Source organism: Zophobas morio, unplaced genomic scaffold (genome assembly GCF_036711695.1).
Source record: "Zophobas morio isolate AGI-343-1 ecotype UQ-CSIRO unplaced genomic scaffold, CSIRO_AGI_Zmor_V1 ptg000033l, whole genome shotgun sequence".
Classification (NCBI taxonomy): Eukaryota; Metazoa; Arthropoda; class Insecta; order Coleoptera; family Tenebrionidae; genus Zophobas; species Zophobas morio.
In genome coordinates, this window is record NW_026972138.1 from 773,202 (window position 1) to 792,870 (window position 19,669).

The 19,669-nt window shown below is 37.7% G+C and overlaps 10 protein-coding genes across 10 annotated transcripts in view; 6 read left to right on the plus strand and 4 right to left on the minus strand.

Annotated features, from left to right (window-relative positions):
• Window positions 1-19,669, plus strand: part of LOC135139789 (U-Asilidin(12)-Dg3b-like) — a 134,005-nt gene that overhangs the window by 39,928 nt on the left and 74,408 nt on the right. The gene's annotated exons all lie outside the window — the stretch shown is intronic.
• On the plus strand, window positions 78-5,815 carry LOC135139792 (beta-alanine transporter). Its single transcript, XM_064070129.1, has 8 exons — window positions 78-397; window positions 449-519; window positions 4,184-4,343; window positions 4,397-4,723; window positions 4,769-4,990; window positions 5,037-5,251; window positions 5,306-5,493; window positions 5,588-5,815. The coding sequence occupies exons 1-8, from the start codon at window positions 93-95 to the stop codon at window positions 5,798-5,800; spliced, it is 1,701 nt and encodes a 566-aa protein (XP_063926199.1). The 5' UTR covers window positions 78-92; the 3' UTR covers window positions 5,801-5,815.
• Window positions 5,903-7,126, plus strand: LOC135139796 (uncharacterized). Its single transcript, XM_064070134.1, has 3 exons — window positions 5,903-6,298; window positions 6,549-6,710; window positions 6,766-7,126. The coding sequence occupies exons 1-3, from the start codon at window positions 6,152-6,154 to the stop codon at window positions 6,991-6,993; spliced, it is 537 nt and encodes a 178-aa protein (XP_063926204.1). The 5' UTR covers window positions 5,903-6,151; the 3' UTR covers window positions 6,994-7,126.
• On the plus strand, window positions 7,409-9,208 carry LOC135139793 (pleiotropic regulator 1). Its single transcript, XM_064070130.1, has 5 exons — window positions 7,409-7,686; window positions 7,733-8,090; window positions 8,138-8,637; window positions 8,687-8,888; window positions 8,940-9,208. The coding sequence occupies exons 1-5, from the start codon at window positions 7,571-7,573 to the stop codon at window positions 9,129-9,131; spliced, it is 1,368 nt and encodes a 455-aa protein (XP_063926200.1). The 5' UTR covers window positions 7,409-7,570; the 3' UTR covers window positions 9,132-9,208.
• On the minus strand, window positions 9,137-10,183 carry LOC135139795 (tubulin-folding cofactor B). Its single transcript, XM_064070133.1, has 3 exons — window positions 9,975-10,183; window positions 9,433-9,920; window positions 9,137-9,386 (listed from the first exon to the last, which is right to left on the minus strand). The coding sequence occupies exons 1-3, from the start codon at window positions 10,092-10,094 to the stop codon at window positions 9,269-9,271; spliced, it is 726 nt and encodes a 241-aa protein (XP_063926203.1). The 5' UTR covers window positions 10,095-10,183; the 3' UTR covers window positions 9,137-9,268.
• Window positions 13,232-14,637, minus strand: LOC135139785 (uncharacterized). The gene is made up of 2 exons (XM_064070120.1): window positions 14,504-14,637; window positions 13,232-14,450 (listed from the first exon to the last, which is right to left on the minus strand). Exon 2 carries the CDS (start codon window positions 14,445-14,447, stop codon window positions 13,500-13,502), a length of 948 nt encoding a protein of 315 aa, XP_063926190.1. The 5' UTR covers window positions 14,448-14,450; window positions 14,504-14,637; the 3' UTR covers window positions 13,232-13,499.
• LOC135139713 (c-Myc-binding protein homolog) lies at window positions 14,949-16,196 on the plus strand. The gene is made up of 3 exons (XM_064070018.1): window positions 14,949-15,270; window positions 15,321-15,442; window positions 15,496-16,196. Exons 1-3 carry the CDS (start codon window positions 15,250-15,252, stop codon window positions 15,770-15,772), a joined length of 420 nt encoding a protein of 139 aa, XP_063926088.1. The 5' UTR covers window positions 14,949-15,249; the 3' UTR covers window positions 15,773-16,196.
• LOC135139712 (prefoldin subunit 3-like) lies at window positions 16,170-17,232 on the minus strand. The gene is made up of 3 exons (XM_064070017.1): window positions 17,069-17,232; window positions 16,581-16,978; window positions 16,170-16,532 (listed from the first exon to the last, which is right to left on the minus strand). Exons 1-3 carry the CDS (start codon window positions 17,147-17,149, stop codon window positions 16,442-16,444), a joined length of 570 nt encoding a protein of 189 aa, XP_063926087.1. The 5' UTR covers window positions 17,150-17,232; the 3' UTR covers window positions 16,170-16,441.
• Window positions 17,305-19,203, plus strand: LOC135139710 (membrane-bound transcription factor site-2 protease). Its single transcript, XM_064070015.1, has 2 exons — window positions 17,305-17,655; window positions 17,702-19,203. The coding sequence occupies exons 1-2, from the start codon at window positions 17,581-17,583 to the stop codon at window positions 19,091-19,093; spliced, it is 1,467 nt and encodes a 488-aa protein (XP_063926085.1). The 5' UTR covers window positions 17,305-17,580; the 3' UTR covers window positions 19,094-19,203.
• On the minus strand, window positions 19,193-19,661 carry LOC135139714 (LYR motif-containing protein 2). Its single transcript, XM_064070019.1, has 2 exons — window positions 19,507-19,661; window positions 19,193-19,456 (listed from the first exon to the last, which is right to left on the minus strand). Exons 1-2 carry the CDS (start codon window positions 19,543-19,545, stop codon window positions 19,238-19,240), a joined length of 258 nt encoding a protein of 85 aa, XP_063926089.1. The 5' UTR covers window positions 19,546-19,661; the 3' UTR covers window positions 19,193-19,237.

A 19,669-nucleotide genomic window follows, 5' to 3' on the forward strand; every position in this document is an offset into this window, starting at 1 on the left:
ACGTCCGAAATTAACAACGATTTTCGGGTTCATTGTAATTGTCATATGATTAGGTAAATCTCTGCGACTACGTGTTACATGTAAATAAGATTATGGGATTTTCGTTCTTTGACAAAGCAACTCAGACCACGTCGATTCACCAGTTAGATCTCGCAGGCGATATGGACTCCAAGTCTCACGAAAATGTGTTCGACGGGGTTATGGTTCAAGTGGGTGATTCGGGAAAGTTCCAGAAGTGGTACAACATTATATTTAACTTGATTTTCGTCGGATTCGCCACGATGGCCAACTTCAACGTGATCATATGTCTCGCGACCCCAGAACATTGGTGCAAAGTTCCCGGACGCGAACTCACGAACTTCACGATAGAAGAATGGAAAAACCTAACGATCCCGCGGTAAAACTCCCGAATTCACCCATTCCCGAAGTACATTTTTGATTTTCCCAGAAACGAACTGACCGACGCATTCCATACCTGTAAGATGTTCAACTCCACCCAAGAACGTGACGCAGTAGTCGGTAAGAATTACCTTCGTTTCGCGGTAAATATAATGAGTAGTTTTGTCTGGGGAAAAAAACCGCAAGGAATGACTACAAGATACGCGATACGGATTCAAACTTCACCTAATAAAACTTCAAGACAAAAATAGTTTAAGCTAACTCCCTTCGCTCGTAAATTATATAGCGAATCCCTGTCTATATTTAAGTGGATAATTTATAGACAACAGATAAGTGCTTTACAACCAAAGTATCATATTCCACCCATAAAAATAATGCGTCTGTTTTTCTTTTTATGGGTGTTTCTCTTTTTTAGAACGAGTGTATCGCGCCCTAAATCTCACTCCGCCAAACTAGTTTTAGCATAAGTCATAAATCAACCCTTTATTGACACGAATTTGTAAAAGTCGACGATTCAGAAACTCCCTTATTTATCAAGTTAGATTTTTTAAGAAAAAAAATAGCATATGACAATTTCTAGAAATATTTTTTGAATTAACTTGTCAAGATCTATGTTCCAGAATTTTTCGTGAATTTTTAGGCAACTTTTCCAAAAGCTCAATTTTTCAACATGAGATTTTATGAATTTTTTTAATTTTAAAAATAAATTCGCAAAATCAAATTTTATAATTTTTGGAGAAAGCTGGATATGTACTTCAAGTGCGAGGGAAATTCTATAACCTTCGACCATTGTACGACCACACCTACTACAACGGAACCATTGAAAAAACAAAAAATTGAAAAAATTGAAAAAACTGAATTTCAAGAAATGAAACATTAAGAGTCGATTTCAATTTTGCATTTTTTCCATTTTTTTGATTCGAAAAGTTGTAAAATGGGAAAATTGAAAATTGAGAAAATTAAAAATCGAACAAACTTAATGAATCGAAAAATTGGAGAATTGTAAAATAAATAAATTGAAAAATATCCGGAAAGGAAAAATTACAAACTAAAAAATTGAAAAATGAGAACTTGAAGTCGTAAAAATTGCAGAAACAGAAAAAAAAGAGAAATTGAAAATTCACAAATCGAAAAATTTAAAAATCAACAGAAAAAATCATAAAACTGAAATATCGAAAAATTGGGAAATGCAAATACCATGAAATTAAAAAATCGAAAAAATAATTGTAAAAATTGTAGAACTTAAAATTAGATAAATCGAGAAATCAAAAAATGAAAAATCTCAAAAAATCCAGAAATCGAAAAACCGAAAAATTAAAAAATGGGAACACTTAAAAAGCGAAAAATAAAAAATTCTAAAAGCCGAAAAATATAAAATTTTGTTTTTTTTTTAAATCAACAAGATAAAATATGGAGAAATGGAATAATCGTAACGACATTTGTCGAAATAAGTCTTATCTTAGCAAGTACTAGCCCCGCCCACCCACCCTTTATTTTCTTAGAAGGAATGTCGTTTGCCAAAATCAGTCTTATCTTACCAAGTACTAGCCCCACCCACCCACCCTTTGTTTTCTTAGAGAATATCTCATTTGCTAAATCAGTTTTATCTTACCAAGTATTAGCCCCACCCACCCGCCCCCTATTTTCTCAGAGGATATGACGTTCGCCAAAATCAATCTTATCTGAGCAAGTACTAGCCCCACCCATCCGCCCTTTATTTCCTCAGAGGGTAGTACTTGCTAGTACTTGCTAAGATAAGTCTTATTTTGGCAGATGACATATCTTCTGAGAAAATAGGGGCGGGTGGGCGGGGCTAGTACTTGCTCAGATAAGACTGATTTTGGCAAATACCATAACCTCCGAGAAAATAGAGAGGGAGTAAAGAAAGTTATATTGCAATTATGTATTCTATTCACTTATAAATTTTTTCTAAAATTCCTGGATATCTAGGGTGAAAATTCGACACGGACTCACACATCTTATTTTATAAAATAAAAAAAAAATTTATTATAAATTTTGAAGATGACGTCATCAAATTCTTGGTGGGGATAATTAGGCAAATTTTAGTTAGTATTTAATCATCTACATTCTACATGATATTTCTAACATATGTGCAAAATTTGACAACAATCGGTCCAGCAGTTTCAGAGATTACGTGTCTAATAAAAATGGATACTAACAGACAGACAGACAGACAGACAGACAGACAGACAGATGGAAACGGGAGACCACTTTTTTCGTACTCTAAGGTCATGAAACGTCGAGAAAATATTAAAGTGGCAATTCGTCCGATGGGCTCGATTACTATACTTTCTTAGCTTAAGCTCGAGAAGTAATAAAAAACACAAGAAAAATGAAAAACTGAAAAATCGAGAAATCGAGAAAATCTAAAATTTAAAAAATAGAAAAATTAAAATGTCGAAAGATCAGAAATCGAAAAATTGAAGAGATAAAATATGGAGAAAAACTTAAATAATTAAAAAAATAAAAATTGTAAAATTTAAAATTGAACAGAATAACGTTAATCGAAAATTAAAAAAACTGAAAGATTAAAAATTGAGACATTTAAAAATCGAAAAATCAAAAATTTTAAAAATCGAAAAATTGAAAAACCGAAAAATCTGTAACCTCTATCGAAAAAATAAAAATTGTAAATATTTAAAAAAATAAATGTTGAAAAATCGAAAAATCGAACAAATGAAAAGATAAATTATGTGGAAATGGATAAATCGAATCGAAAAATCGAAAAATCATCAAAAATTCCAGGATTGAAAAATCGAAGAACAAATTGAGGAATCGAAAAATTGAAAAATCGAAAAATCAAAGCTTAAAAAAATCGAAAAATCTAAAATTTAAAAAATCGAAAAGGTAAAATATCGAGATCTCTTAAAATCGAAATGAGAAATCAAAAAATTTATGAATTTGCATGAAAAATCTCAAAACTTAAATACCCAAAAATCCAAAGATCGAAAAGTTGATAAGTCGAAAAACCAAAAAAATCGAAAAATCGAAATAGCATCAAATCGAAAATCGAAAAAATAAGAATGGTAAAAATTGAAAAATATAAAATTAAAAAAAAAACTTTGCAAACTAAAAAACTGAAAAATCGAGATATCGAGAAAATCTAAAATTAAAAAAAACAGAAAATTTGAAATGTCAAAAAGTTGAAGAATCAAAAAATTGAAAAGATAAAATATCGAGAAATCGATAAATCGAAACAAAAAACCAAAAAATTGAAGAGTTGAAAAATTAAAAATCCAGGAATCGAGACGTCGAAGTGTAGAAACATCGAAAAGCCAAGAAATCGAGAAATCGGAAATGGGAAAATCAAAAATAGAGCAAACGAATTCGAAAAATCGTCAATTAAGAAATCGAAAAATAAAAAAAGCGAGAAATCGAAAATTAAAAAAAAAAACGAGAAATTGAATCAAATAACTGAAAAATTCTAAAACTGAAATATCGAAAAATTGAAAATTCGAAAGTTGAAAAATAGAGAAACCGGAAAATTGAAAAGCCGAAAAATAGGCAACTTTTCCAAAAGTCTAATTTTTCAACACGAGATTTTATGAATTTTTTAAATTTTTTTGAGCAGAAATCGCTAAAAATAAATAGTGCAGTTTTTAGAATACTTTATTATTATATACATATCATAATTTTAATTTACAGGGGTTGTTATAAAAAACAAAATTCGCAAAATCAAATTTTATACTCCTAATTTTTGGAGAAAGTTAGATTATACTTCGAGTGCGAGGGAAGTTCGACCAATTTTTTCATTAAATTGCAGAGTGCACCCATGGCTGGGAATACGACCACACGTACTACCACGAGACCATCGTCAGCCAGGAGAACTGGGTGTGCCAGGAGGACATGAGAGCACCCAATTTCCTAGTCTTTGGAAAAATAGGAGAAATTCTAGGAACCATATTTTCCCAACTGGGAGACATGTAAATAAATTCCGACTCTTCCAGAATCTCTTAACCTGATTACATTCTTCAAGATACGGCCGACGACCCATCATATACGCCGCCATAATCACCTTATTAATAGGTCGTCTGGGGCTTCTCGTGTCCAAGGGGATCTTCATCCTTTTCGCAATTTTTTCCTTGATCGGGAACCTATCCGCTTTGCCCTTGTTCCAGACCCCTTTGGTCATCTCGGTAGAAATATCCAGCGACAAAGATCGGGCTTCCATTCCCCTTTTACAATGCATAGGATGGACGGTGGGTCTGTGCATAGCACCCATGATCTTCTGGGCGGTAGGAGGCTGGGTACCATTTCTAATAATCACCAGCGTGCCTGTATTTTTCTTCATGTTTATTCAGAGGTACGTGTAGTACTAAAGTCAGATTGGTGGTAATTTTTGTTGTAGTTACATGATCGAGTCGCCGCGGTGGCTAGCCACGAAAGGAGAAACGAAGAAGTGTGTCAAAGAGTTGAAAAAAATTGCTAAAATTAACGGTACCACCATTAGTGATAAAGTGATTGAGTCTCTCAATGAACAGATATCAACACCCGAGAAGAGTTATGGTATAATGAGCTTGTTCTCTAGTTGGAACTTAGCAAAAATATCTATCAATACTATTATTGGATGGTTGGTACGACTGGATGCGTCTTCGTGATACAAATTGCTGTTTTAGGGTGTGCTTCATTTGCTTGTACTTAATTCTGTACTTCAACGTTAGCAACTTGAAAGGAAATCCTTTCCTGAATTACTTCTGGCAAGGACTTGCCGAACTGCCGGGTTATTTCGTCGGAAAGTACTTAAGTGACGCTATTGGAAGAAAGTACACCAAGTTTTTATCTTTGGTGGCTATTGCAATCGTAGCCGTAATCTTAGCCTACGTTTTAACAGGTACATAATTACTAATTTGATTTCAATGATTCACTCTATATCTATCTATTACAGTTTCTGGAAACGTCATCGTTATTTCTGTCTGCGGAATCATCATGAAACTGGTATCTTCGATAGTTTTTTACGCGATAAATCTACAAACACTCGAGATTTACCCCACTTGTTTGCGGCAAACGGGGTACTCGATGGGTTTCACGGTAGCCAACATTTTCGGGATTTTCACACCATATGTGACATATCTGGTACGACACCACTTTTTATCGCAAGAATCATAACAAAACCAATACAAGCTTTGCTTTTTCCCGTCCGGTGTAATAATTCCGTTATTTTGCGCAGGGAACAACAATCCACGGCAGCTTCCCCTACGTCGTAATCGCCTCCCTGGCCCTCATAGGTGCGATATCCGGCATGTTCATCCCCGAAACCCTAAACGAGAAACTCCCAGAGACCATCAGCGAGGCCGAGCAATTCGGCGCCGATCAGAAAATCTGGAGCTTCCCCAAACGCAAAATCTCCACGCACAAAATTGTATCGAGCGAGGAAATATAAATGTGATAAATGTAACGGCGCTTTTATTACGTCAACGAAATAATTGTCTCGGTCAAATGACCCTCACAATTGCAAAAACCGATAACGTGCACCTACGTTCCGAAATACTGCCCAGTTTAATTTCGATTATGACGAACGCAGAATGAATTTATTTCGTGATCGTTATCGGGCAACATACAGTCTCCCATTGTTCAGATGACTAATCAAAATCGATGCTCGAATGCCCCCGAGCACGTAAAACTGTGTGTATTTTGGCCCAGATAGCTTATCTTATCACGTGCAAAATCAAATGCACTTTCAAAAATCGGACAGTCGGGTAGTGAGGTGTTTTTGTGTCGAGTTGAGCTAAAGATGCCGTTGTTTGGTGTTAACATGGCCATTCCGGTGAAGGAACACGTCAGAGAGAGTCGGATTTATTTCTTGGTCAGCACGGAGAGCGTGCCCCCGGATAATCAAACCGTCCAACGGAAGTATCTGATTTTTAAAACTGTCGAACTGGTAAGTTGGCTCGTAAGAATTTCAGATGAGTTGTTTGATTCGAGTTCCGCGCTTCTTTGTATTCCCAACGTTTTCACTTCGAAGCAAGATATTAGTATTCTCTTTTCTAAGTTATTTTAATTAAGGCCAATTGCAACCCGTTCGTTCTGCTCTTTAGTCAAAAGCGTCATTTTGCAAACTGCATACAAAATGTTAGAAAGTGATACTCCCTCCCGACCAAATAAATGCTAACTTTCCCGTTTCGTTTCAGATTCTGTCTTTGTGTTCTCTAATGCTGTTTGCTTACAGCATGCGAGTAACAGAAAATGAAATTCTGGACATGTTAAAATACATTGCTCTTGGTGGGCTCACAATTTATCCACTTTTGTTCATATTGTTGAACGTGAACGTAGAAAGAAAACCCGTCGTTTCAGTAAGCACATTTCATGCTACTATAATAGTGCAACATGTCATAATATTTTTTACAGATAATATTAAATGCGTCAGCGGCAGTTTTATTTTTTACGATTGGAGCAACTACCATGTGGTCATCGTGGGGTCAATCGACGCGCTTTCAGCGACACGATAAAGTAAAATCTTTTGAAACGACCATGCAGTTGCGATCGTCATTTCTCATAGTTGTGTGTGGGTTTTTTTATTTTATAGAATCCCTCTTAATGTGTATTGGAATACGAAATCCGGCTTCTGCTAATTAAATACGTGTTCGCGAGGTTGTTGTATTGTTTTTATCGTAATTTCGTAATACAAATATTCGAATCAGTGTTTATGATATACCTACTTTTACAAACATTTGTACTGTGATATGAATTTCAATAAAGTATTTTAATGCGTGTGTACTCTTTATCTATATTTTGACTGCTGTTTAATTTGTGATTAAAGTGCAACGCTTTTAGTGACATATGTTAGTCAATCATGTTTTACATAATTCTGTAGCCCGACATTCTATTCACTTTCATTCTGTTGGATGGATATATTTGCTAAATTATTGTGTCCTTTTGCCAAATCCATTTCCAAACAAAGTCTGTCTCCGTAATATTTTTGAGTAACCTGAGTTTACAAATTATTTTCTAGACTTTTAAAAAAGTCTTCGGTAAAGTTGTAAAATGGATTTTTACCGGTAGCGGCACTTTCGCCACTTCCTCTTGACTTGACTGTCAAACATGTATTATTCTGTCACAAACCAAACACAAAAAGTGACGTTTATTTGAGGTTATGTTCAGATTTATTTAACTCGCCGGAACGTAATTTAAGTGAAAAAACATTGCTGCAAAAATGTCCGAAGACGTCCAGAGGCACTCCGTGCACACTTTAGTGTTCCGCTCCCTAAAACGCTCCCACGACATGTTCCTTTCAAACCAGGGCATCCTGCCCCCAGTGGACGACAAAGCGTAAGTTTTAACCCCCATTTATCCCCCCGTTACAAATTTCTTTCAGCGATAATCTCCGAAAAGCCGTGAAAGCCCGAGACCTCTACGGACTCGTCTTCGACGACGTGAAAAAAATGCAAGCTATGAAGCACCTGCGAGAGGCTGAAGCCGGCCCGAATCCGCCACCACCAGGGACTCGAACCGAAAATTCCACCGTTAGTAACGAAAGCGCGGTGGTGCCTTACACCGACACCAGTCTCATGACTCGTGCAGTACAAAATAATACCCAGAATCAACTGGCCAACATCGTCAAGAAGGTCCCCACGATGCCGAAACCCAAGTGGCACCCGCCGTGGAAGCTGTTCCGGGTGATTGCGGGCCATTTGGGGTGGGTGAGGTGTGTGGCAGTGGAGCCAGGCAACGAGGTACGATTTCAACTTGTTAAAATCGCAAATAATTGTTTTGGTTGCAGTGGTTTGCTACAGGAGCGGCAGATCGAATTATAAAAATCTGGGACCTTGGGAGTGGACAGTTGAAAGTGTCTTTAACCGGGCACGTGAGTACGGTCAGAGGGTTAGCTGTGAGTAACAGACACCCGTATTTGTTCAGTTGCGGCGAAGACAGACAGGTGAAGTGTTGGGATTTGGAGTATAACAAAGTCATCCGGCATTACCATGGACACTTATCAGCGGTGTACTCGTTAGCGCTTCATCCTACTATTGACGTTTTATTGACGGCAGGGCGCGATTCCACGGCGAGAGTCTGGGATATGAGGACTAAAGCAAACGTGCACACTTTGACGGGTCACACGCACACCGTGGCAAGTGTGATCGCACAAGCGTCAGAACCACAAGTTATTACAGGCTCCCACGATACCACAATCCGGTTGTGGGACTTGGCGGCCGGAAAATCCATTTGTACTCTCACCAACCACAAAAAAAGTGTCAGGGATGTTATTTTTCACCCAACTTTGTGAGTTCGTCGTGGTTTTTGTTGATTTTTCGCTAATGTGTTTTTCTAGGAACATGTTTGCGTCCGGGTCTCCTGATAACATAAAGCAGTGGAAGTGCCCAGATGGCAAGTTTATCCAGAATTTGTCCGGGCACAATGCTATAGTGAATTGTTTGGCGGTGAACGCGGAAGGCGTTCTGGTGTCAGGGGGCGACAACGGTACACTGCATTTCTGGGACTGGAGAACCGGCTACAATTTCCAAAGGTTACAGGTATATTTGTCAATATTGTGTATCTTCTGCTGGTACATATTTAATTTCCAGGCTCCTGTGCAACCTGGATCCATGGACAGTGAAGCCGGAATATTTTCAATGATTTTTGACAACTCTGGTTCAAGATTAATCACAACTGAAGCCGACAAGACTATTAAAATTTACAAAGAAGACGACACGGCGACTGAAGACAGCCATCCCATCAACTGGAAACCAGACATTCTGAAGAGGAGGAAGTTCTAAGGACATTGTCGTGCTCTAGATTTTTAATTTTATAAAAAAAAAAGTTAAATTTATCAATAAATAACAGATATGAAGAATTAGTCAAATTAGTAGTGTCTAGGCTGGAATGAATCTTTTCAAGGTAAAGCAAAGCCCAATCATATTTCTTCGTTTAAATCATAATCTTCTTCAGGAAAATCGCCACATTCCACGTTGTGGGGCTTCACAAAAGCGCCGTAATTATTCGCGCATTCGAAATACGTCTTTCCTTTAAATCTGAAACATTTTGAGTAATTTTAGTCAAAAATTAGTGATCACTCACGTTCCATTGTTTTTTCCCAAAGGTTCATCATACTTAACTCCCACCCAATACCCAGGGAGTGTTTCCACGGCTCCCGTGTACATCACCGTCCCCAGTCTACACGGAGCATTAGAAACTGTTACTTTACACCTAGAACCAATCGGAGTACTTTCAGCTAGCTGTTTTTCTTCAGCTAGTTGCTTTTCTTTCTTTTTGATATTCTCTTCATTATATTGACCCATTTTGTTCTTTAATAAAAACGCCCTCACAGAGTCAGTTTTCTTGGAATATTCTTCTTCAGAGTATTCGAATTTTTGCACGTCGCCAAAGTCTAACTCGTTTCTGATGCTAAATTTATCGACGACGTGCAATCTCATTCCATCATCCAGTGGGTACGAACCCAGAAGGGCCTCGTTATTTGACAGGGAGCAGATGTGTTTGTTATCTTTGTCATAAGCTTCTACTTGCATGGTATTGCAATTACCGCCTGTGATTAGCTCCAGCTTTGCCTGAAAAAAAACATCAACCCAATTGGTTTGTTCAAAAATTAATGCGCTGTTTACTTTTAGATCCGATATGGTTAGATCCTTGGGGAAACGTTTCTCGTTAAATGATATATCATCCTTTGAAGTGGAGATGTAGACTTTTAGAAAATCCGGCGTAACCACTTTGAAATCGGCCATTGTAATACGAAATGATTTAATTAATGAAAACTTTTAATTTGTCACCCCACACCTCCCACACCTTTTGGTGGTGTTTGCCGATTGCGGAATGTGACAAATGACATTGTTGACAGTTGTCCACGCAACCAACGTTACACTAAACAAAAATATCAAAAATCACTAATAAAAGTAATTTTAAATGATTGGTATAATTATTATTGTAAACAAGTGGGTAATCATTAATTATAAAACATTTGTGTGATTTTTGCGTTGTTACTTGTCAATTTAAAGATTAATAAAATTACTTGGCTTGCGTATAGTGTGTTGCCTACGTGACAGTATTCAGGCGTAAATAAAAATAAGCACTCTGTATTTAATCTGGTATACAATTTACATTTTGCCTTTTTTTTTAATGTGTAGACTTCTTTTCACAAGAAGAAACTTAAAATATGTTTAAAATGGAAAATTTATATAAGGAAATATCGCTTTTGCAATTAGGTTCCACCCATAATTGTAAAATCCATATTTCCTTGTAAAAATGTACCAATGTAACCATATTTTAAGTTTCTTGTTGTGAAAAGATAGCTACGTATATTAAGAAAACAAAAAGGCAAAATATTAGCCCCGCCCACCCGCCCTATCTCAAATCTGATGATTTTTTTATTCGTCGTCTACCAAGGTGGCGGAGGTTAACTGCAAAATCCTTATTTCTCTACGAGAAATTAAAAAATGTTTTTGAGTATCGTGTTGTTAAAAAAATACTATGTATATTAAGAAAAAATTAAAGCCCACCCACACTTGCCTTGATCTAAATAGTAATGGAGTTTTCGTTCATTGACAAACTAGGGGCGGAGTCTAATTGCAAAATCCATACTTCCCTACAAAAAATTACCATTTCAAACGTGTTTTAAATTTCTAAGAATAAAATAGATCATCACAATTGAGATGGGGTGGGTGGGGGGGATTATATTTTGCCTTTTTTCTTAATTTACATAGTGTTCTTTGAACAACACGATAGTTAAAAACATGTTTTTAATTTCTTGTACAGAAATAAGTATTTTGCAGTTAAGCTCCGCCCTCTTGGTTCTCGGCGAATAAGAAAAAATCATTACAATTAAGACAGAGCGGGCGGGCGGGCTCACATTTTGCCTTTTTGTTTTCATATGTGTAGACTTCTTTTCGCGACAAGAAACTTAAAACACGTTTAAAATGGAAAATGTGTATAACGAAATATCAATTTTGCAATTACGCTCCCTCCCCCATAATTGCAAAAATCCATGTTGCCTTGGTAAAAATGTACGATTTTAACCATATTTTAAGTTTCTTGTTGTGAAAAGATGGCTACGCGTATTAAGAAAAAAAGCAAAATATTAGCTCCGCCCACCCGCCCTATCTCATTTCTGATGATTTTTTTTATTCGTCGTCTACCAAGGGAGCGAAGCTTAACTGCAAAATCCTTATTTCTCTACGAGAAATTAAAAAAATGTTTTTGATAATCGTGTTGGTAAAAAAATACTATGTATATTAAGAAAAAATTAAACCAAAAGATTAAGCTCCACCCATACTTGCCTTGCTCTAAATAGTAATGGAGTTTTCGTTCATTGACAAACTAGGGGCGGAGTCTAATTGCAAAATCCATACTTCCCTACAAAAAATTACCATTTCAAACGTGTTTTAAATTTCTAAGAATAAAATAGATCATCACAATTGAGATGGGGAGGGTGCGGGGGGGGATTATATTTCGTCTTTTTTCTTAATTTATTTCTTTGAATAACACGATACTTAAAAACATGGTTTTAATTTCTTGTAAAGAAATAAGTATTTTGCAGTTAAGCTCCGCCCTCTTGGTTCTCGGCGAATAAGAAAAAATCATTACAATTGAGACAGGGCGGGTGGGCGGGCTCACATTTTGCCTTTTTGTTTTCATATGTGTAGATTTCTTTTCGCAACAAGAAACTTAAAACACGTTTAAAATGGAAAATGTGTATAACGAAATATCAATTTTGCAATTACGCTCCCTCCCCCATAATTGCAAAAATCCATGTTGCCTTGGTAAAAATGTACGATTTTAACCATATTTTAAGTTTCTTGTTGTGAAAAGATGGCTACGCGTATTAAGAAAAAAAGCAAAATATTAGCCCCGCCCACCCGCCCTATCTCATTTCTGATGATTTTTTTTTATTCGTCGTCTACCAAGGGAGCGAAGCTTAACTGCAAAATCCTTATTTCTCTACGAGAAATTAAAAAAATGTTTTTGAATATCGTGTTGGTAAACAAATACTATGTATATTAAGAAAAAATTAAACCAAAAGATTAAGCTCCACCCATACTTGCCTTGCTCTAAATAGTAATGGAGTTTTCGTTCGTTGACAAACTAAGGGCGGAGCTTAATTGCAAAATCCATACTTTCCTACAAAAAATTACCATTTCAAACGTGTTTTAAATTTCTAAGAATAAAAAAGATCATCACAATTGAGATGGGGTGGGCGGAGTGGATTATATTTTGCCTTTTTTCTTAATTTACAAAGTATTCTTTGAACAACACGATAGTTAAAAACATGTTTTTAATTTCTCGCAAAGAAATAAGTATTTTGCAGTTAAGCTCCGCCCCCTTGGTTGTCGGCGAATAACAATTCATTACAATTGAGATAGGGCGGGTGGGCGGGCTGACATTTTGCCTTTTTGTTTTAATATCTGTAGACTTCTTTTCACAACCAGAACCTTAAAACATGTTTAAAATGGAAAATTTGTATAAGTAAATATCGATTTTGGAATTAGGCTCCGCCCCATAATTCCAAAATCCATATTTCCTTGTAAGAATGTACGATTTTAACTGTATTTTAAGTTTCTTGTTGTGAAAAGATGGCTATGTATATTAAAAAAAAAAAAACAAAATATAATGACTCTGTATTCTAGTGGAATAACCTATCTCAAACTGAAGAAATATACAATCAAAAATATCAATTACAGGCTCAGTGTTTTGTGAATATCGAAATAACAGCCGTTTTATTTATACACAAAATGGCATCGTGTATTACTGGTTGTATACAATTAGACATCTCGTGGAGACTAACGAAATTAGCCATATTTTTGAAAGTAAGGGGATTTTTGTATATTCCTAAATTAACAGCAAAATTCTTTGTAAAAAAATAAAGCGATTTAGTCATAATTTTATTGCTTTCACCATGTGCATAGTCTCATTTATAAAAAATACAATATGAATATTCATACTTTCACCTTTTAAATATTTAATCTTACAAATATACAAATAAATTGATACCTATTGCTCAATTTCAGTTCTGTGTAGTTTGAAGGAAGTTCCAGACCAAGCTTTTTCCTACGAAATACCACTACGCAAAAAAAACGCCAAATAAATACACAAAAAGCTTATCTACAACGGTTTAGTGCCCAACAATACACACATGTTTAATCTAACGGCGTTATTTTAACGGAAGATCTGTAATTCCTGTTACCTCTAGCTCTAGCAAAATCTCCACTCTGATATGGAAGAGCTCTCATATTCCCATAATATGGAGCCTCAAAAGGGGAAATCTGATAAACGTTTTGGTTCACCTTCGGCGGTGACCTATCTCGCCACATAATCGCAATTAACGTATAAAACCCATTAATTGTATTCATTATCAGCTTCATAAAGCTGATAATAATGGGACTGCAAACTTTAACAAAACCCGACATTTCATGCACCAACTTCAAAACATAATCAAGTAAATACTGAATTGCATGTACGAAGAACGTAACAAGAGCAGACACTAGAAGAAACAAAAAAATCGCTGTCTGTTTAATATTTTCCCACGTCACCGTTTCCGTAAAAAAATCACTAAACCTCTCCTTAAAAAAATTATTTAGCTTGAGCCCCAACCCTTTAATATCACTGTGAGACACGTCCTCGAGAATCTGTTGCGGCGTGATGTTATGAACGGGCGTTTTTTCCCTAGACACGGGTCGTACGACCTCGACTTTAACCCTAACTTCGTTGGGACGAAATTCTACATTTTTTATCTTGTACCAGTAACTCCCGAAAACCTCCTCGTCCAAAGTCACCCACAAGTTATAGCCAGCCGGCGCCCCGATGGTCGACGGCTCGGTGATGCCGATCCACACGTCTTTAAAAAAAAATCGCGCGCATCGTTTCTTCACAGCCTTCAGGTTTTCGATGAAGTCGCTTTCATCATCTGCGACCTTTATCACGTCCCGGTAGGCGTTCAAAGGCTCCACGAATCGCTTCTCTAGGAAAGTTCCGATGAAAAGGGAGCTTTTGAGCATATGTTTGGCGAATTTGCGGACGCGGGTCTCCTCGGTGGTGTCCCCGAAGCTGCTCGAGGAGTCCTGACTCACCTCCGTGATTTTTGTCATGTTCTAACCAAATAAAAATTACTGGCGGTTTTGTGGCGCATTTTTGGCAAACTTACACAACTTTGCGGTGTTGTAATGTTGAAAAACAAAGGATTTTGGTTGCAGTTAACTACATTGTTGGTTAATCGAGGACAAATTTAATGACGTTCATGTTTGACAGCTGTCAGAGTGCGCTATAAAGAAACCTGTAACAAAAAAAAAAAAAAAATAAAAATCAAACGATATTACATAAATCATAAATAAACTTTCACTTTACTATTTTAAAAGTAAGTAAAATTGTTTGCATTGTTCACTAGGGAAAATATTTTTATCAGAACCGGACTGACTTTATCTTCTTATCTAAATCTACATTTTTAAATCAACGTAATTGCAGACGTTCAATAATTTAAACTTTTTTTTACCGTGTAGTATCAAACTTTTATTAGGAATATTTGCTAAAAATGTCACCCCTGGCCATTTTTTAAATTTTCCGCTGCACAATGACATGACGGCTCGTAGCCAATCAGGTGCCAAGTTGCCAACCTAACAACGCGCATAATCCGAATTACCGAAATTACTTTGAATTTCAGTTAGTTTGTAAAAACGGTGTTTTCCGCGTTTATTTTACAATTTTCCCACATTTCCCGATCGATTCGTCCTGGCGTGTATTGAACATCGCTTGTTTGTCATTTCGCAGCAGCCAGTGTCACTTTTTGCAAGAAATCTGCTACCTTGGCATAAGCGTGTCATAAATTCGTCCAAATCTTGTGATTCCTAATTATACAAATAAATACACGTTCATTAGTAGCAACCCTTCGCCGCAATGTCGAATCCAACGTTTAAGGTAAAATAGTGCCCCCTTGTGCGACTCCTATAACCTTACATTTTGTGCAGCCGTCCGAAGGAAAGCGCGAAGAGTTCCGCAAGTACTTGGAGAAAGGAGGAGTCATGGACGCCTTGACCAAGGTGCTGGTGAACTTGTACGAGGAACCCGAGAAGCCAGAAGATGCTTTAGAGTAGACGTTCGAGAATCGTTTTGCGTTTGCGTAATTAATTGATGAGATTGTAGATACATTCGAGATCGGTTGGCCATGCAAGCGGGACTCGAGACGTACTCGCAGATGAAAGGTCGATTGGAGGAGTTCCAGACCCGAATTGATAACCTGACGCTGGAAGTGGGAGAGCTCAGGGCCGCCACTGAACCGCCGCCCGAGGGTGACGTTGAAGGGGAGGCGTTAATTGATGATGGGACTCCAGTGGATCCGATAGTAGAAGGCGATGGCGGCGTGCCGGGGACAGAAGACCAAGGGGAGGGAGAGCAACCGGCAGCAGGAAATCCCGAGTAACGCCTCCGGCTTTTACACACTGTTTTTATCATACTAATACTTTTAGAGTTTTATTTTTGTTCATTATAAAGCGGTTTTTAGTTTATTATGCTTTTGTTATGAGATGACTTTCAGTTGAGACTTATCGTTGTTTGTAACTTGATCTCAGCCAGTTTTATTTTTAAAAACAGAAATGTCTGCCTGGAGCGCCAGGCGTTGCCTTAAAGTAGATAGAATAATCGCTGTTCGAAGACGTTCTCTTTTTATGTCGTCTGTTTACAGAGTCATTTTATAGTTTATCAGACAAAGCCGCCATTTTAGCGCGACGTGGGGCGAAATTTACTACTCCTTGTAATACTTATACCTGTAACTGTTCTGTTTATTGTTTATCAAAGTGGATATTGGAACATTAAAACTGTTTCATTAATAAATTACTTTATTCAGATTCCTTATGAGAACATGGTTAAAACAAATCAAGTAAATGCTAATTCTAAATTTCAAGCAATAGTTAGCCGACAATGAAACACTTGCAGAAAAAAGTGCAAGCTCCGAAATTTCATCTTTTCATAAAAATATCAAACATTAAAGTGTTTGCAAATTGGACGAGTTACACCATAAGCAAGATTGTAGGACTTTTCTTAATGATATGAGTTAAATAAACGTGGTGCGATGGTTACTCAAATCCCGAGTTCACTTAGCCGCGGCTTTGGCAGCCTGCCTCCTCTTAACGTCCCAGTTGAAAACTCTAGCCATATTCACCTCAGTTGTTGTAAACTGATCCCTACAACCAAAAAAGATAAACCCACAACCACACTACCCCCACTCCTACCTTAAAAAGTCTAAATCATGTTCGACGTAATTTAAATTCCTCGACGCGGCAGCAATGTTCTGCGTGAGAAGGTCTTGAGCATCTTTCAAACTATATTCTAACATGACGTTTGCACCCAGCCACAAGAAAACCGTCTCCGTAGGCGGAATCTTCGCCTTCGCGAAAACCTGCTCACTGAGCAAAAACTGCGTCTCGAACTCCTTCTTCTGCTCCTCTAATTTCTCGATCATGGTCAGGGAACGCTTCAGTTCTGGTACTTGGTTCTGCAGGCGCTTCTTCTTCGAAAGAAGGTTATATTCCATGAATTTGTATTTGGCATGTTGGTTGTCTAGCTTTTTCAACACTTCGTCGACGTTTTTGTTGTTTTCCGGACGTCCCATGTAAGCGTCCACGTCTTCCTGGAATTTTAAGAATCATAAGGTGCGAAGTGAGGTTATGTCGGGTTGATTCGAGGAAGCATGTGATTGTGCGGGTTTTACGGGACTTACGACAAACTCGGCCTCGGGGATTCCGGCGTACGACTTTTTGTCTCCCAGTTCGTTGTTGGTTTCGGATTCCGGCTGCTCCATTGTGGATTTTTCTTACAAATTACCTCTAGCTACTGTTTAGGGATCACCGAATGAATTGAAAATGTGGTTACTTTTGGGGTGTTTTGTTGGTGCACTTGTAAAGGATCCGTCAAGTTGTGATAGTGCCAGGCTGCCAGATTGCCGATATTTGTTAAAGTTCCTCATTTTTTTTGCTTTTTAATAAAAGTCATATTTTTGTCGTCATTTTTTGTAACCGTTTGACATTTTTTACCCTGTTTTTGTCGTCAATTTTTGATTTAGTCCGATGTCTACCGACGATAGCTAACAATCCGGCAGCAGTGCATCCATTTATCATCTGTCAATGTCAATATGTCAAAAATAAGGTTATGTACCTAATAAATTGAATTCCACTCCTTTTTATAAACAAATAAAATTAATACAACTCCGAAAATAACCATGTGTTAGAAGTCATGGAAATTCTAGTGGGACTGATCATAATCGCGGCAATCTACTTATGGGCGTTTTTTATGGACAGATTCTTTAAGGTAAAAAATTCCGCCCTTCGACTTTCAACTCAGTCAAATTTTTCAGTCGTGCTCCCACTATGCGTATATTCAGTTCCTCAAGGGCACAGGCCTGGAGATCAAAATCTTCCAGTTCACCTGGACAACCAGCGCCTTCAACAAGCTATTATACAAATGGGGAAGTGGCCCCAGCACGTTTTTGAATCTCTGGTTTAATTTAGGGTTATGCTCCAGTCTCCTCCTGCTTCCTGCCGCTATATATTTATTGTTAACAGCGTTTTTCCAAAACTTCTCGTCTTACGCAACAAACGAAGAGAACATGATCCAACCAGTCGTGCCTGGAGTCAATCTCCCAGCTTCTGAGATCGGTTACTACAGTATTACTTTACTTCTAAGTTCTATTTTACACGAATTAGGCCACGCTTTAGCCTCTGTCCAAGAAGACGTGCATGTCATCAACGTCGGTGCTAACGTTCTTTTTATTCTGCCTGTAGCGTACGTAAACATCAGCTCTGATAAACTATTCTCTTTGAACCCTTGGAAGAGACTTAAGATTTTATGTGCAGGCGTCTGGCACAATTTACTCATCGCTCTCTTAGCGTATTTACTTTACACTTCGCTTCCGTCGCTTTTCTCGCCACTTTTCCTGCACGGAAACGGAATCGTGGTGTCACATATCGAAGACAAGTCACCGATCGTGGGCGACAGGGGGCTGCACGTCGGCGACAAAATCCTACGAATAAACGAGTGCGATGTCCAAGACGTGGAGTCCTGGTACCGCTGCCTCACCACGCTTAAACTAACCAAACCAGCGTTCTGTATCGAAGCTGACGTCGTCCACAACATGGACGAAAGCGTCCACTTGAAACACCTAGAAAACGGAATCGTAAGTTGCTGCCACTCTGACAATAAAGGTAAACTCTGTTTCGAGTATTTAGACAGTAAAGATAGCATTTTGGAACTGCCACCGTACGCGTGTCTCCCAGGCCGGGCTGTGATAGAAGTATCGACGAATTTTTGTACAGCTGACCCCCACTTATGTCCCAAAGACACCTTCTGTTTTAGACCCGTGTTGACGAACAACACGAATTTGTTCAGGATCAAACGATTAGGACAAATAGATGTGATTTACATAGGTCCTGTGTATGACTTAGTGAAGACTGTGATGGTTTCTTCGTACGTACCTAAATACGGGTTTTTGAGGACCGAGGTTCCGGATATGACGACGAAGTTCCTCGGTTATCTGGTCATGTTTTCCATGGGGTTGGCAATCGTTAATATCTTGCCGTGTATTTTTATGGACGGACAACACATAACTAACACCTTGTTGCACATTTTGTTTTCTAATCATTTAAGGACTACGCATATTAAGGTTATTTCTGCAATTGTGACCGCATCTTTCACGTTTTTGCTGCTGATTCATTGCACAGTTGTTATTTGGGCTAAGCTTAAGTACTAAGTACAAAAGTCGTGATGTATTAGAGGTTTTGTATGTTTATAACGTGTGTTCTTTAACATTGTGATAAAGTTGTTAGGTTATGTTGATTTAATAAATGAATAGTTTTCGAATCGTGTTTTATTTAAAAAACGACAACGAGTAACACTATTTGGATAGATTTATCGTGTTTTCTAACTCTCGCAGGCACCTTTCTCCGTACTTTATGTACATTTTTATGGAGGTTTCGTCTGTGTGGTGCGAATTCGTGCGAAAATCACGTCGTGCCCATTCTTTCAGTTCTTGTCGGTGTCCGGCGTCCGGAACTTGCCTGATAGCCCTGAAAATCCTCCTATACAAACTCTTAACCTCTTGTTTGAGAATGAACTGGAACAAAGAAATTTTGGTCCCGAGAGACCCGGGGTGCAAATTCTTACGTGTTTCAAGCTCAGAACGGGTTTGGCCGCCTTGGACATTCCACTTGAGCCCCCTTCGAGTTTTTTTTTCTTTAAAATTTACATTGATAACTAGGTTAGGGCACCAGGGTTTTTCGGTTCGCGCAGGCGCAGTTGGCAGACTTGCGCGTTGTCAATTTAAAAG

Coding starts and splice junctions, on each gene's coding strand:
- LOC135139712 (XM_064070017.1), bottom strand. CDS start 17,149: ATGGAGCAGCCGGAATCCGAAACCAACAACGAACTGGGAGACAAAAAG. Junction 16,979..17,068: donor TCCCCGAGGCCGAGTTTGTC/GTAAGTCCCGTA, acceptor TTAAAATTCCAG/GAAGACGTGGACGCTTACAT. Junction 16,533..16,580: donor CATGATTTAGACTTTTTAAG/GTAGGAGTGGGG, acceptor TTTTGGTTGTAG/GGATCAGTTTACAACAACTG.
- LOC135139785 (XM_064070120.1), bottom strand. CDS start 14,447: ATGACAAAAATCACGGAGGTGAGTCAGGACTCCTCGAGCAGCTTCGGG.
- LOC135139710 (XM_064070015.1), top strand. CDS start 17,581: ATGGAAATTCTAGTGGGACTGATCATAATCGCGGCAATCTACTTATGG. Junction 17,656..17,701: donor TTATGGACAGATTCTTTAAG/GTAAAAAATTCC, acceptor CAAATTTTTCAG/TCGTGCTCCCACTATGCGTA.
- LOC135139796 (XM_064070134.1), top strand. CDS start 6,152: ATGCCGTTGTTTGGTGTTAACATGGCCATTCCGGTGAAGGAACACGTC. Junction 6,299..6,548: donor TTTTTAAAACTGTCGAACTG/GTAAGTTGGCTC, acceptor GTTTCGTTTCAG/ATTCTGTCTTTGTGTTCTCT. Junction 6,711..6,765: donor AAAGAAAACCCGTCGTTTCA/GTAAGCACATTT, acceptor TATTTTTTACAG/ATAATATTAAATGCGTCAGC.
- LOC135139713 (XM_064070018.1), top strand. CDS start 15,250: ATGTCGAATCCAACGTTTAAG. Junction 15,271..15,320: donor TGTCGAATCCAACGTTTAAG/GTAAAATAGTGC, acceptor CATTTTGTGCAG/CCGTCCGAAGGAAAGCGCGA. Junction 15,443..15,495: donor AAGCCAGAAGATGCTTTAGA/GTAGACGTTCGA, acceptor ATGAGATTGTAG/ATACATTCGAGATCGGTTGG.
- LOC135139793 (XM_064070130.1), top strand. CDS start 7,571: ATGTCCGAAGACGTCCAGAGGCACTCCGTGCACACTTTAGTGTTCCGC. Junction 8,638..8,686: donor GTTATTTTTCACCCAACTTT/GTGAGTTCGTCG, acceptor GTGTTTTTCTAG/GAACATGTTTGCGTCCGGGT. Junction 8,889..8,939: donor ACAATTTCCAAAGGTTACAG/GTATATTTGTCA, acceptor TTTAATTTCCAG/GCTCCTGTGCAACCTGGATC.
- LOC135139795 (XM_064070133.1), bottom strand. CDS start 10,094: ATGGCCGATTTCAAAGTGGTTACGCCGGATTTTCTAAAAGTCTACATC. Junction 9,921..9,974: donor TAACCATATCGGATCTAAAA/GTAAACAGCGCA, acceptor GTTTTTTTTCAG/GCAAAGCTGGAGCTAATCAC. Junction 9,387..9,432: donor TTGGGAAAAAACAATGGAAC/GTGAGTGATCAC, acceptor AAAATGTTTCAG/ATTTAAAGGAAAGACGTATT.
- LOC135139714 (XM_064070019.1), bottom strand. CDS start 19,545: ATGTCCAAGGCGGCCAAACCCGTTCTGAGCTTGAAACAC. Junction 19,457..19,506: donor CCGTTCTGAGCTTGAAACAC/GTAAGAATTTGC, acceptor TCTTTGTTCCAG/TTCATTCTCAAACAAGAGGT.
- LOC135139792 (XM_064070129.1), top strand. CDS start 93: ATGGGATTTTCGTTCTTTGACAAAGCAACTCAGACCACGTCGATTCAC. Junction 5,252..5,305: donor CTTAGCCTACGTTTTAACAG/GTACATAATTAC, acceptor TATCTATTACAG/TTTCTGGAAACGTCATCGTT. Junction 5,494..5,587: donor CACCATATGTGACATATCTG/GTACGACACCAC, acceptor TATTTTGCGCAG/GGAACAACAATCCACGGCAG.